General features: G+C 42.2%; 1 protein-coding gene and 1 long non-coding RNA gene across 8 annotated transcripts in view; one reads left to right on the forward strand and one right to left on the reverse strand.

The window, feature by feature from the left end:
• LOC125743018 (carcinoembryonic antigen-related cell adhesion molecule 20-like) overlaps positions 1-13511 on the forward strand; it is a 95069-nt gene that overhangs the window by 16506 nt on the left and 65052 nt on the right. Inside the window, exons 2-6 of one of the 7 annotated variants that reach the window (XM_049015604.1) lie at positions 1249-1296; positions 2858-3076; positions 3438-3722; positions 4351-4629; positions 5307-5513. The exons of 1 other annotated variant lie outside the window; for it this stretch is intronic. In XM_049015604.1, the coding sequence (XP_048871561.1) occupies positions 1249-1296; positions 2858-3076; positions 3438-3722; positions 4351-4629; positions 5307-5513 (1038 nt within the window). The remainder of the gene's footprint in view (positions 1-1248; positions 1297-2857; positions 3077-3437; positions 3723-4350; positions 4630-5306; positions 5514-13511) is intronic. 5 more of the 7 variants (XM_049015599.1, XM_049015605.1, XM_049015598.1 and 2 more) reach the window with 5 other exon arrangements.
• LOC125743041 (uncharacterized) lies at positions 2106-2545 on the reverse strand. The gene is made up of 3 exons (XR_007398266.1): positions 2497-2545; positions 2294-2380; positions 2106-2235 (listed from the first exon to the last, which is right to left on the reverse strand). It is a non-coding gene; the product is annotated as an uncharacterized LOC125743041 (long non-coding RNA).

Here is a 13511-nt window from a genome sequence, read left to right on the forward strand (position 1 = left end):
AGTCAAGTAGTCAAGTCAAGTAGGTTTTATTGTCATTTCAGCCATACACACAGTATATAGAGAAATGAGATAAGGTTCCTCCAGGACCGTGGTGCAACACAGAGCAGGACAAAGACAGAGCGACATCATAAGTGCAGACAGGACAGCATAACAGTACAAATTGACAAAACAAGACAAGAAAACATACAGTGCCAATTAACGGTGGTAACAGTCTGGATACAGAATTTAAGTCCTTCTTCTTGCAAGATTTTGTGGGTTTCTAACATGATTTTTCATGAAAGCCATTTATGCCTAGTAAATAAGCTCTACGGACTGCACAATATTACAAAGTGAATAAAGCTACATGTTTCAAAAGTGCTTGAAATACACCATGCACGATTGTATGTTTTGATGTTAATGTATGAATCTTAAACATAAGTGATTCGCTTTTTATAATGCACAATGATAACAGTTTTGTGTCTTTCTTATAAGAATGGTCATGTCATGAGAAATGGAGGATTTGAGGGCAGGTTTCAGGAGAGCCAAAGTGGCTTTATCAAACAAAACAGAAGCAGGGAAACAAACAGGACTGCGAGGGGTCAAAATAGGAAGGCTAGGACTGAGAAGGCCACGGGTAACAGGAGAACTGACCTTAATGACCAGACTGAGAAACACAGGACTGGGAAGCACATATATACAGGACTAATGAGGGACTGATATAATTCAAATGTTGATGTTTACTACACTAGGGTTGGGGACACGACACAACTAGAAAAAAATAGAGGGGTTCTGGAGGACCAGCAGGGACCCCTGCTGGTCATACCAGGGGATGGACATATTATGAATATTATGAATATTATGAATTTGTTATTATTATATATTATTTAAAATGCAGTGAAATTATCTTAAGTTTCAAGCCTTTGTCGCATGAATTTTCTTCATATTTGTGACCAGTGCTGGCAAAATGAGTCGGAATGAGGAAAATTTCAAAATGGAGTTATTATTATTTTTAGATTCTCGTTTTTAAAACCTTCAAAATGATTTATGGTTTGTTGGAATTGGACAAAAAATGACCGAGTTACATCCGTTAGAAGTTATTTACATCAACAGGGCTTTATAAAATTGAGTTCTATTGGTTCAGAGTGATGTCATTGGAAATTCTATGCAAATTTTTAGAAAGTAGGCGAGCTTCGCTTCACGGTGGAATTTCATGATTTTAGATTATTTAAGTTGTGAAGATAATTGTACATATGTTTTTTTTTCTTGCAGTGTTTGGTGCCATTTTGCCATTTTCACTGGGTCAATCTAGGCCAAAAGGTAATTTAAAAACACACACTTGTTTTGTGTCCATTCCAGAAAGTAGTGTTCCTTTAGCCTTTCTTAACATCCAAGAAAAATATTAAAACCAAGTAAATGCAATCCAGTAAGGATATAGTGTTTTAGAGCAGAATATCAAAGCATACTAAGGCAAACAAATGTGCATTTTTTAGTGTGTTCTATAATCATGTCTCGAGTGCCTACTAATAGAAGGGGTGACATCTCTCCCCTGATCAGACCTTAATTAACCAATAATAGCTAGAATACAGTGTAATGAAGTATCAGTTGAAATTTTACTTCTGTTTTAAAATGTCATATGAAAATATTTGGTATTAGCTAATTCATGGTATGAAATAATAACTTTTAAAATCCTCATTAATGACATTAATGCTTTAAAAATAATAATAATTATTATGACAATGACATTTATTGATCCCCATGGGGAAACTCCCTCTTCACCTACGTCATCATGCTCTCCATGACACACAAAAGCTATGTAGGTGAGAGTGAGCTTGGCAGTGAAGGGCTGTCACCTGTGTAGCACCCAGTGAAGGGCTGTCACCTGTATAGCACCCAGTGAAGGGCTGTCACCTGTATAGCACCCAGTGAAGGGCTGTCACCTGTGTAGCACCCAGTGAAGGGCTGTCACCTGTATAGCACCCAGTGAAGGGCTGTCACCTGTATAGCACCCAGTGAAAGGCTGTCACCTGTGTAGCACCCAGTGAAAGGCTGTCACCTGTATAGCACCCAGTGAAAGGCTGTCACCTGTATAGCACCCAGTGAAAGGCTATCACCTGTGTAGCACCCAGTGAAGGGCTGTCACCTGTATAGCACCCAGTGAAGGGCTGTCACCTGTGTAGCACCCAGTGAAGGGCTGTCACCTGTATAGCACCCAGTGAAGGGCTGTCACCTGTGTAGCACCCAGTGAAGGGCTGTCACCTGTGTAGCACCCAGTGAAGGGCTGTCACCTGTATAGCACCCAGTGAAGGGCTGTCACCTGTATAGCACCCAGTGAAGGGCTGTCACCTGTATAGCACCCAGTGAAGGGCTGTCACCTGTGTAGCACCCAGTGAAGGGCTGTCACCTGTATAGCACCCAGTGAAGGGCTGTCACACGTGTAGCACCCAGTGAAGGGCTGTCACCTGTGTAGCACCCAGTGAAGGGCTGTCACCTGTATAACAACCAGTGAAGGGCTGTCACCTGTATAGCACCCAGTGAAGGGCTGTCACCTGTATAGCACCCAGTGAAGGGCTATCACCTGTATAGCACCCATGGATCTGGCGGTTAAGGGCCCTTGCTTAAGTGCCCACAGACATGTGGGAATTCTGGCACAAACCAGCATCCTTCTGATCAATGGCAAAGAGGCTTAACCTGCTGTGCCACACACTGCCCAAATCTACAAAACAATATGCAATACTGGGGAATTTTTTAATATTTCAAATAATTCCAAAAGAAATACTGCATGTATTTTCTTAGTGTAGTTCTCTTCTGTGAAAATATGTTTGTCCGATACGGAGAAGCTGGTATGTATGTGTGGGTCTTCATCTTCCCTTTCCGACAGTGAGCATAAAGAAGCAATTTTTACCTGTATACTTGGGGGACACCATAGTACTCACCTGCTCAGGAGGAGGCAGCGTCAAATGGTATTTCGATGGTACTGTAATCCCAGATCAAACGCAACAAAACTATATCGTCACCATAAAGTCTATTAGTGAACAAGGCCAATATGTGTGTGTGAGGAATGGAATTAGGAGTAAAGAACTTCAGCTCAAAGTTGAAGGTAACTAAATATCTGCATTTGAAAATAACCTATTGTTACATTTAGATCCCTGTAAAATGTGCCACATGCTGTTTATATGCAAATATATACAAATATGCTGCTATAGAAATATCTCTGTGAATTTAGTACAGTGTTATTTGTTTGCTTAGCAACAATCATGTATCAAGAAATACATGAACTTGTTCAATTTGGGAAAGTGTCTATTTAGATCTTTGTAATGAATGGTGATGTGATTACCCAGTTAATATTTACATTACTTAAGGTTTAAAGAGAAAATAAGAATGGCAAATTCGCCTTGATTGGCAGGTCTGAGCCTGACGATATCTAATCTCCTCCTTTCCTTGCTTCTTTCATATCCCAGATGCCTTTCCTCCAGAGATCCTAGTCATTCAGTCTGGAGATTCAGTGGTCTATAAAGATGACTCTGTTCATCTAGCCCTTTATGTGGACAACGACTGGCAGAATTGGACCTGTTATGTGTATAAACACCAGCGTCTTTACCATGTTATAATAAAAGATTACCCAGAAACTGGCCCTTTGGAGTTCATGACGTCCTCTGTGGAGAAGACCTCAGAACCATATATTTATTGGTGTAAAAATAAGATCACAAACACGAGAAGCAGCACTGTTGTACTCTCAGTAACCGGTAAAAAAATGCTTTTATTAAAATGACACTTTCTATACTTTCCTATTGATCCATTTGTACACTAGTTATACAGTTTTTCTGAATGCTTAAACACTGTATACCTATGTGTCTGTGTTTGCTACATGTATGACAGCACCTTTTTTGCAAACTGCTGTGCCTGCACAGGGATAAAGCTAAAGCCACAAGTGCTTTTCATTTACACTGCCAGTGCGTAGCTGGTGCTTGGTGTGTAAATTCAAATGATGGTTTGTGTGTGCCGTATTGATGCGATAACACAATTTTAAAATAGAGTTTGAAGAGTTTTGCTTTTTCAAGACATATATAATGTGTTGCTGGTTTGGTGTAAGGTTTTCTGGTTTCTGGTTAGAATTTAGCCTATAGTTTCAAAGGTAGTGCCTAAGCAATAAGAAATAATTGGACGATTGCACAATTAATGCAACTTTATCTGAACAAGGGATTTTCCATCAATCAAATCAACTGTAGTTTACAGTTGACATGTACATGGGGAATTATTTCAGTCATATGAGGTGTTGTGTTTTTGTGCTAATTTTATATGAGAGTTTTCTTCATAATTATTTGAATTGTCAGTCTCTCTCTGTTTCTCATTGTGCTGTTCTTGCCCCTTCAGATCTAATGGTAAAACTTGTGCCTCACCCTGATCTGGCAGAACTGAGAAAAGATTTAGAACTGGAATGTGTTACACATGGCGCACCAAAGACAAAAAATGTTATTTTCTATAAAGACGGTAAAGCAATGCATCCCCAAAACAATGTGAAATATCTGATTGAGAATATGACAAAGATCGACGAAGGAAACTACGAATGTGAAGCTACCTACACGTTCCAAGCGAGTACCAGCAAAAGCGAGTTCACTGTCAAATCTGTGCCTCAGGAAGTCGTTGGCATAGGTATACAGTGAGTGTGAAAGTGTGTGTATGTGTGTAAGTTCTGTCTTATTTACAGTACCAGTCAAACGTTTGAACAAACTGCCTAGAAAGGAGAGTGAAAGAGTGTCGCATCACATACAGTAACCTGGCCACCTGACCTAATCACAGCAGAAATTGTTTGGAGGAGATTGACCAGAGAGTGAAGGAAAAGTGGCCAGTGAGAGTCCAGAGTGGGACCTCCTTCAGGGCAGATGGAAAAGCATCCCAGGAGGCCACCTCATGGAACTGGTGTAGAGCAGTCAGTAGGGTCATCCAGTCCCTGGAGTGATTGGGGTTAAGGGCCATGCTCAAGTTAATTAGTTTAGTGTGCTTGTAATTATTCTATAATGTAGTGAATATTACAAGTAAACCTTTCTACGGGAAGGTGTGTCCAAACGTTTGTCAGGTACTGTATATATCTACATGTTTATTTGTTTATTCATTAATACCATATTTTCATATTCTCTCTGTCTCTTTATCTTTAGGCTGTATTTTTTTGTGTATTCTTGACTTGATGTTTAAATTGTATACTCATGCTACCCCCCAAAAAAACTCCTGGTAGTTTTTTTACATGGTAAATAAAAGGAATCTGATTGGTTCTGATTGTTTCAGATTGGTTCTGATTGGTTCTGATTATCTCCCTTTTCCTGTCCCTCCAGAAATAACTCTAGAGGCAGCCATGTCATACACATCAGGGAATCCTGTGTGCACTTGCAGCAAATGCAAGCCTGAGGGCAAGGCTGAATTCTACCAGACTGAAAATGGTCGCTATAAAAAAGTTAAAAATACAACCCTATCCCAGGGGAAGTACGCCTGTAGAGTTCGCTGGGATACCGGAGCCTCCTCATTCAGTCTGCCATTGTCTGGTGAGTCCTGGATGGTGATTTTATAATGTGCAAAACTAACAGCCTGCATCCATGCCAAGTCAATCTACCGATGGACTCCATTCCAACCAGTCACATGGTGCTATATGGGAGAGCTTGTCTATTAAAGTTATGGCGCCCCCTGGAGATCCTGCAGGCGCTGGCAGGTGTCTAGTGGAGGCTCAGTGAAATTAAACCACACAGAACAGGCAGATTTGCTTTTAGGACTGGGTTGGATTAGAGCATTATGCGTGAATCAGATAAAACAGATTCTATACATGCTACATTCTTCAGATATTGACAAAGAGTCTTCAGAATGAGATTCTTTTTCTTTGCTTCAGAGTTGCAAGCTGCCTTGTTGGTCAGACAAAGTATTCAGCTGAAGAATCTCTTCACTATTATTGTCCCTCTCATTCTCAGTTGCAGTGTCAGGAAATGAAGCTCGTTCCAATACAGGTGTAATCGTGGGGGTCATGGTGCTCATTTTGATTGTAATGGGGCTCATCTTCACCGTGGGATAGTTCTGCTGGAACAGAAGACATAAGCAAAAGTGTAAGTCTTGATTTTGGTTTGTTGTAACTGCTTAGGTCTGTCGCCACCTTTCCATGTTTGTCTACCGAAATTCAACTTACAGTCATTTAATTAAATACCCTTCTTTATACTTATCTGTATTTGTTTATATGCTCAGTGTGCTTCTCAGCATTGATTCAAGCTTAAGTCATTCTCCCTTATTGTTAGCCAAAGCAGTGTGCCAGGTGGCACCAGGCACTGTGAGATCTGACAAGGGGGAAGGAGGTTATGTGGAGCTCAAGGGAGGAAAAAGAGGAGAGAGGAGTGGAGAGTACGACACACTGAAGGGGCCAAACACAGAAAGAGTAACTACAGCGGAAGTCTCAGACACTAGAGTGCAGGGTCGCTATGAGGCCCTGAAGGTTTCTCTTAAGGGGGAAGGAGGCAAGGGGGTAGAAGGGGGATATGAGACCCTGAAGACATTTAAGGCAGAGGAAGGTGCAGGAGTGTACCACACACAAGCAGGGGAACATGGAGTAGGATGTGAGGCACTGAAGCTGTCCAAAGCAGAGGGGAAGTAAGGGGAGTATCAGACTGTTCAGCCAGGAGGAAATTAAATGGGGGCCTGCAGGAAGGGAAATGCCAAACTAACAGGGAAACAAAGGGGTGGGGGGGAGAGAAGAAGTGAACAGCTCGAGAGAAATGGAGCTAATGTCTCTGATACATGTACATGGGTGACGATTGTTTTTACATTGTTTGCTCTATTTTTTTGAGACTCTATGGTTATGCTATAATGCAAAAAAATGCTGTTTGGCCCTAAATGTACTTTATTTACCCACTGAAATGGTAACTAAATGCTACAGTTATTACAGGTTGTAGACCATCCACTCTTCATTACAATCAGGACATCAGCATCATCAATGGAGTGAAAATGATTATTGTCTTACAGGTGGTCTGTCATCAGTGGGTTACATGGGAAGTGGCATTTGCACGTCTGCGGTGCGTGAATCCAGTGTGTGTGACACAAACACATGAATAACAGTGTGTAAGTGTTAAAGAAAAGATGTGGCTATTGAGTAAGGAGCCAATCGTGTGATCATACGTTTCTTTCTTTATTTCATTAAACTTCCACATGTACATTTAAGTATACAATTACAAGAATCACATAAAGTGCATTTCTGCTTTGATATTGCATTTTAATCATTCATCAGTTCAGTTATATGCTGAAAACATGAATTTAACAGTTTATTATTCAGTATTGGGTTTATACTTTAAATGCATATTTTGGTATAGATAGCTACAGTAGATATATATACCAGCTTCATCAGACATACCATATTTCTATTTTAAAATTTATCTATGCTGAATGACCATAAAAAAACTTCATTCTTCAATCCATCCATTTTACAAACTGCTTATCCTACAGGGTTGGGGGGGTCTGGAGCCTATCCTGGAATCAATGGGCACAAGGCAGGGAATAACCCATGATGGGGGGGCCAGTCCATTGCAGGGCACACACACACACACCATTCACTCACACATGCACACCTATGGGCAATTTCGCAACTCCAATTAGCCTCAGCATGTTTTTGGACTGTGGGGGGAAACCAGAGTACCCGGAGGAAACCCCATGATGACCTGGGGAGAACATGCAAACTCCACACACATGTGACCCAGGCGGAGACTCGAACCACTGCACCACCATGCCACTCCCGCATAATTAATCAGTTTATAGACAAATATAAAAAATATAATTTTTTGTTACCTAGCATTAAGCAGCTAATTGAGTATGTTTGTGCGAATTGAATGATATATGATATGTAAAAATATATTTTTTTATTAATGAAATGCCATCCCTTATTAAACAATATATAAAATTCTCTAGTTTGGTGAAAACTTTTTTTCTCCAGATTTATCTGAACTAATAAAAATTATTGATAAAAAAAACTGGTTTTGATTTTGTAATATGGATCAGCATATGCCGGCTGTCAACAATGTTTTCACGGGGTGGTTCTGTGTCATCTCTCCCTAAACATCACAATATCTTTTTCCATAAAGATCAAACGCAATGTTAGAGATTGAAACGATATTCATTCGTACTCTGCTATTCGTATTTACAGGTGTTCATTTTTGGACTGGCAAGATAGGTGGAATAGAAGTAAAACATTAAGCAATTAATAGAATATAATCAATACTAATTATTTAATAACTGAATAATTAGTTAGCCTCACCGGCACAGCAATATATTTATCAAGATGCTTCAATTATAGAAACATAATTAGCAAAAACTTGAATCCTGAGAATAAGCCCAAGCCTAATATACATGATTAACAGAGGAGTAAACACGAGGCTGATGTGGCTGATTAGCAGGAGGTTAACAGGAGGGCAGGGGCAACAGGTAAGACTAAGGAACTTCAGGGACAACTGATTAGCAGCCACGCCCAAGGGAAATGGTGGGAGCAGACAGGCAGGATGGGGCTGGACGTAACAGCATTGCTTGTGCCTGTGTCTGAAATAATTTCCCTACAATATGGTCAACTAACACATTTAATGAAATTCATAATTATTGAATTTCATAAATGACATATCATGTGCATTATGTGGGGGGCGGGGGATGCATTTTACAGCAGCTTACTTGTTTCGTATTTAAGAAACTTCGAACAAAGTTCGTGCTGTTTATTCAGGTTAGTCTATTGGGTAGATTTATGACAAGCATTTTAGGAGATCAACTGACAGGAACATGCAGGGGTGGAGGGGGGTGTCTCCTTATGCAAAAGGTGTGCACCCTTTTCAAACCTAGCTGCACTGAATATGTGAAGCTTGCTCAAATAACTGTAGGTCCACTGTGTGTATTATCAAAAACATGATGACATGGACATGGTCATCTGAGAGATTTTGGCTCTGGCTCTGTTGGTGCTACGTAAATGAAACTTGCTCAGATAGTACACTTTGCTACACAGAGTGTGCTCTCCATTTTATGATACATGACCTGAGACAAAGATGCAGGGGGGGGGGGGGGGGGTTGCCATTCACGCACATGACAATACTAAAGCATTTGTAATTGCAACGATTTTCTGGGAGAAATGGTGCCATAAATGTTGGGGAGCCAATATATTTGGCCATGACTGTACTGATAATTTGTTTAAATGAATCCTGACATAAAGCTGCCCTCTGTATCTGTCTAACTGTAGGTCACTCCATAAAACACCATGATTCAGGGGAACCTAAATCATTTAAAATTGGGTCCATTTTCCAGCAAAATTCAAAAGGGGTGCAGTTCCCGGCAGGTACCCTGCTGTGAATGGCACCCCCCTGCATCTTTGTCTCTGGTCATTATATCACAACATGCTTTAGACAGTACACTATGTTTAGTAAAGTGTACTATCTGAGTAAGTTTCATTTGCGTAGGACATATAGAGCCAGAATTCAAAGGGGGTGCAATTTACGACAGGTACACAACAACAGCTACTGAGCCAGTTTCTTAAATATGAAACAAGTAAGCTGCCGTAAAATGCATTTCGTTAAATTTGTTGGTTGCTAACAGCATTTCGTGGTAGAATCAAAGGAGAGAATGGAAATGGATTTCCAGCCAGGTAAGCTGTCATAAAGACAGACATCTTTTTTGTTTAGATATTTCAGATCACTGTACCAGAACAGTCTCTTCATTATGGAGAAAAAAAAATTAAATATGTATAAGGAATGATATTGTGTAATTTTCTTTGGTTATTAAAGCCAAGAACTTCCTTGTTCACAAACTACTAAACTAAGGATGCGACAAATAACCAACATTCTCGTTCAGGGCTCATCGTCTACATGTCACAGTTTCTCAGTTTTAAAAGGGTTAAATGCGACTTTCATGACGTGAAACAGTGATAAATGTGCAAACGCACATTTAATATTTCTCTTGCACATTTAGATTGATGGAATGTCTTCCAAAGAGAATCAAAAATTGTTTTAAGTAAATTATTTAGTAAATTTTTTTTGTTAAATTATGATTTTCAAGTATATACAAAAAAGATTAGTAACACAGAATACACATCCCACCCAACACGTAATTTTATTTGAAAATGTTCCCATCTTCTGCATGAATCACACTGCACCTACAAAAAAACAAACACATACAAATTAAATGGTCACATGTTTTGAGAGTGAGTATATTAATAAATATTTTGTGTTACCATTTTGATCATGCTTGTTTCTCCATTTTCAAGCATACAACACAGAAGTCTTCAGCATCCATCCATCCATTTTCCAAACCGCTTATCCTACTGGGTCGCGGGGGGTCCGGAGCCTATCCCGGAAGCAATGGGCACGAGGCAGGGAACAACCCAGGATGGGGGGGCCAGCCCATCGCAGGGCACACTCACACACCATTCACTCACACATGCACACCTATGGGCAATTTAGCAACTCCAATTAGCCTCAGCATGTCTTTGGACTGTGAGGGGAAACCGGAGTACCCGGAGGAAACTCCACGATGACATGGGGAGAACATGCAAACTCCACACACATGTGACCTTGGTGGAGACTCGAACCCGGGTCCCAGAGGTGTGAGGCAACAGTGCTAATCACTGCACCACCATGCCGCCCCGCAGTTAGTTTATATTCCAGCATTTTAACATACTACAGAATCACTCGATTTTGGCAAAATTAATGCTCTATATTTTAATCCCCAGAACCCAGTGTTGAACATATAAGCATTTTTTGCCCTTTTGTCTAGTCATATCATTTTTTTCTTTAGCTTACCTGGTTCTATGTTTTAAGTGAGTGAGGTATATTTTGGTAATATCACAACAGGACAGTGTCATTATGCTCTGCGGAGACTGTGGAACTGTTTTACAATTTGCTGTGAATGAGCTGGGTGAAAAGCTGAGCGTTGATGCTGACATTAGTGGCGCCTAAACTTCTTCTTTTTTGCTATCAAAATCTGCCTCCCTTGCCAGGACGAGTCGCCGACAAAGCAACCACGCCACCATTTCGCCTCTCCCTTCCCGCGCCAACTTCCATTTTTTCCGTCCTTGGAAGGGACAGGAAGGAGGATCTCTCCAATTTTTTTTCTTTTATATTGTTTTAGCATTTGGGTACTGTCACGCTCGATCACGGGCAGAGCGGCGATCGTGCGGGCGAGCAGGCAGAAACGGGCAGACAAGCCGTAATCAGGGCAAACAAGGGGTTTATTACGGATAACGGGGCAGGGAACAGAAGACGCCAACTAACATCAATGACGGACCCCAGTCCTTCGTCTGTGTCCCCTCCCTTTACGGGACACAGACATGACGACCCCAGGTCGGGGTCGAGTTCGCCGGGGCGAGGGTGAAAACGTCACAAGTGTGATCCCCGAGGGGTCCCATTCCAGCTCCTCCACCTCCGAAGAGGGAGGAGCCACGATGGAGTCCTCCGGGACCACCTTGGGGACTAGGGCGACAGGAACGGGGGCAGGCCGGTTTTCAGGCTGTCACTTGGATACACGAAGTTTGAGTTCCCTCCATAGGTTTTCTGTGGGATTAAGGTCTGGAGACTGGCTAGAGCACTCCATGACCTTAATCTGCTTCTTCTTGAAGCAGCTTAGGGTTGTTGTCTTGCTGGAAGACCCACCCACAATGCATTTTCAGTTCCCTGGCTGAAGGAAGGAGGTTCTCTTCTAAGATTTTATGCTACATGGCCCCATCCATCTTTCCTTCGATGCAGTGCAGTCGTCCTGTACCCCCAAAGCATAATGCTTCCATCTCTGTGTTTGACAGTAGGGATGGTCTTCCTAGGGTTACAGTCAGCATTCTTTTCCCTCCAAACACAACGAGTAGATTTGATGCCAAACAGCTCGATTTTGGTCTCATCTGACCACATCACATTCTTCCAAGCCTCAATAGAATTTTTTCGGTGTTCACTGGAATACTTCAGATGGGTCTGAACATGGGTCCTAATGAGCAGGGGTACTTTGTCAGCACTGTAGGATTTCAAAATATACTGTGTTACCAATGGTTTTCTTGGCAACCGAGGTCCCTGCTGCTTTGAGATCATTAACGAGCTTCTCCCGTGTAGTTCTGGGGTTAGCCCTCACTGTTCTTAAGATCATTGATGCCGCACAAGACGAAATCTTCCTTGGGGCCCGAGATCTAGTGTAATTGACAGTTATTCTGTCTTTATTCCATTTGCAAATAATTCCACCAACAGTTGTCACTTTCTCATCAAGCTGCTTGCTCGGCAGCAACCGGATCTTCCTCTCTCTGCTTCTTTTTCTTGTTGCTAATAAAAAAGTGCTTCATCCCTTACATGGACTTAAGCAAATGCCTCCTGTCTTTTTCCTCTCGCTACACTGGTGACCCCAACATCTCCTCGTAAGTGTTTGAGATTTCCCTCAGCATTACAGCTAACGCTGTGACTTTAAAGCTGCCGGACTTATGGCATGACAATGCCGCTGTGGTTCACACAGGCTGAAGCCCAGTTCGCCATCCAGGGCATCACAAAGGACAACACAAAATATTATTATGTTGTTGCTGCACTGGACAATGCCACAGCATTGCAGGTGGTGAGCTTTCTACAAGATCCCCCGGCGGACGGCAAGTACGAGGCTTTTAAATCGCTGCTGCTAGCGACTTTTGAGTTGTTGGAGCCGAAGCGGACTTCTCGCCGTGCCCTCCTTGGGAGATCAGAAACCGTCCGAGCTTATGGACCACATGCTGTCTTTGCTGGGCAGACATCAATCCTGTTTTATTTTTCGTGAGCTATTGATGTAGCAGATGCCAGCTCCCATTCGCTCAGCCCTAGCAAGCTCCCCACTTACAGATTTCCGCGAGTTGACGAGATAAGCAGACAGTTTACATTGCCAGTCGGCAGTTCTGCGCCGTGCTGATTTCACTTTTTCTGCCCCTGGTGTCGTTGTTACAGCTCAGCGTGACTCTAAATCCGGTCATTGTTTTTATCATGCCCGTTTTGGTGTGCGCGCTAAGAAACGCATCCCGCCCTGCTCCTTCAAGCCACCGGGAAATGTCAGGACCGGCGCCCTGTAGCTGTGCTGGGCGCCGGACGGCAAAGCAGTCTGCTGTTTGTCAAAGACTCCGTTTCTGGGCGGAATTTTCTGTGTGACACAGGCACTTAGGTGAGCGTCCTCATCGACTCATAACTCGACAAGCAATCCGGAGTGCGTGGTTTTCCCCTAACGGCACTTCGATTGAAACTTTTGGCCAGTAGACCTCTGTTTTCATGGACAGCATTTCCGATGGGTTTTTGTGTTGGCGTCAGTTTCCACTCCATTGTTGGGAGCTGATTTTTTGTCTGTCAACAATTTGCTAGTGGATGTTAAAATAAGCACCTAATAAACGTGGAAATTTTTGCCCTTTTCCATGTACACTCAGCGGGACTGGCCCTTCCAACCTATCTGGTGTTTCTGCTTTGGCTGATGTTGCCTCCTGGCAATTTCCCACCCTCACCACACCCACCTTTTCCACAACCTCGGTAAAACATGATGGGGAGCACCACATAACCACAGCAGGC

This window comes from Brienomyrus brachyistius, chromosome 5 (assembly GCF_023856365.1).
Source record: "Brienomyrus brachyistius isolate T26 chromosome 5, BBRACH_0.4, whole genome shotgun sequence".
NCBI lineage: Eukaryota > Metazoa > Chordata > Actinopteri > Osteoglossiformes > Mormyridae > Brienomyrus > Brienomyrus brachyistius.